Raw genomic sequence first — 1132 nt, 5'->3', positions numbered from 1 at the left:
CCACTTCCGGTTTTCTGGTGGTTCATTGCAGATGAGAGTCTCATGGACTTTCCTGTCCGGGCTGGCTTTGAACCACGATCCTCAGATCTCAGCCTGCTGAGTAGCGAGGATTATAGGCGTGAGCCACTGGCACTTGGCCATATATCCTTTTTGTTGTTCTTTAACTAAATCCTGTGTTATTAAATTCATCTCCAAATGCCAACCGCTTAGGTTTGCCAACAGAATGTACCGGCGTTCCATGAAGGGCCAGGCGCTGCTGCCGTGATGGGGATGGGAGAGTGGACGGAGGGGCGGGCATGCTTGTGAGCAGGGGACCCAGGCACCACACCAGGGAGACCCAGGGGTGGGCTGGTGCGCACGCCAGCGGCCTGGGCTCCCTTCCGACCCTCCTACCACATCCGTGGGCATCTCACGCAGGTGTGGATGGATGCCGGCACCCAGATCTTCTTCTCCTTTGCCATCGGCCAGGGGTGTCTGACAGCACTGGGCAGCTACAACAAGTACCACAACAACTGCTACAGGTGAGGACAGCCCTTCCCGAGGGGACAGGGATTCCACTGGGGGATGGGGGGGGGCTGAGCAAAGACCCACCAGCCTGGGCCGGCCCCGACACTGCAGCTCTGCTCTCAGACCTTGCCTCTCGCCTTGTCTTTCCTCGTTTGTCCCCCCTTCCCTCTTCACCCGTCCCCTCTCCCTCTCCATGCCTGCCTGCATCTTCCTGCGTGCACACAGGGACTCCATCGCCCTCTGCTTCCTGAACAGCGCCACCAGCTTTGTGGCGGGCTTTGTCGTCTTCTCCATCCTGGGCTTCATGTCCCAAGAACAAGGGGTGCCCATTTCCGAGGTGGCCGAGTCAGGTGAGTGGCCTCCCGGCCTCGCAGCTGTGGTCCTCCTGCAGACCGGAGGAACCGGAGCCCCGGCTTCAGGACCCTTTCAGCGTCAGGGGCAGACAGTGTGGGACACACTGGGTTTCTAGAATGAGATGGGGATGGGGAAAGGGGAAACGCTTGCATGCATGTGTTTATGAAGGAATGGATGAACAAATGAATGTATAGATGGATGGATGCATGGATGGTGGATGGATGGATGGATGATGGATGAATGGATGGGTGGGTGGGTGGATGGATGGATG

General features: G+C 58.1%; 1 protein-coding gene across 1 annotated transcript in view; it reads left to right on the top strand.

Moving 5' to 3' along the window:
• Positions 1-1132, top strand: part of Slc6a12 (solute carrier family 6 (neurotransmitter transporter), member 12) — a 16390-nt gene that overhangs the window by 8182 nt on the left and 7076 nt on the right. Inside the window, 3 exon segments of the mRNA XM_013023659.1 lie at positions 124-175; positions 336-521; positions 733-857. Coding sequence (XP_012879113.1) covers positions 124-175; positions 336-521; positions 733-857 — 363 coding nt within the window.

Source organism: Dipodomys ordii, unplaced genomic scaffold, assembly GCF_000151885.1.
Source record: "Dipodomys ordii isolate 6190 unplaced genomic scaffold, Dord_2.0 Scaffold69, whole genome shotgun sequence".
In the NCBI taxonomy this organism is placed as follows: domain Eukaryota; kingdom Metazoa; phylum Chordata; class Mammalia; order Rodentia; family Heteromyidae; genus Dipodomys; species Dipodomys ordii.
The sequence above is the reverse complement of the archived record's forward strand: the minus strand, read 5'-3'. Positions and strand labels throughout refer to the sequence as shown.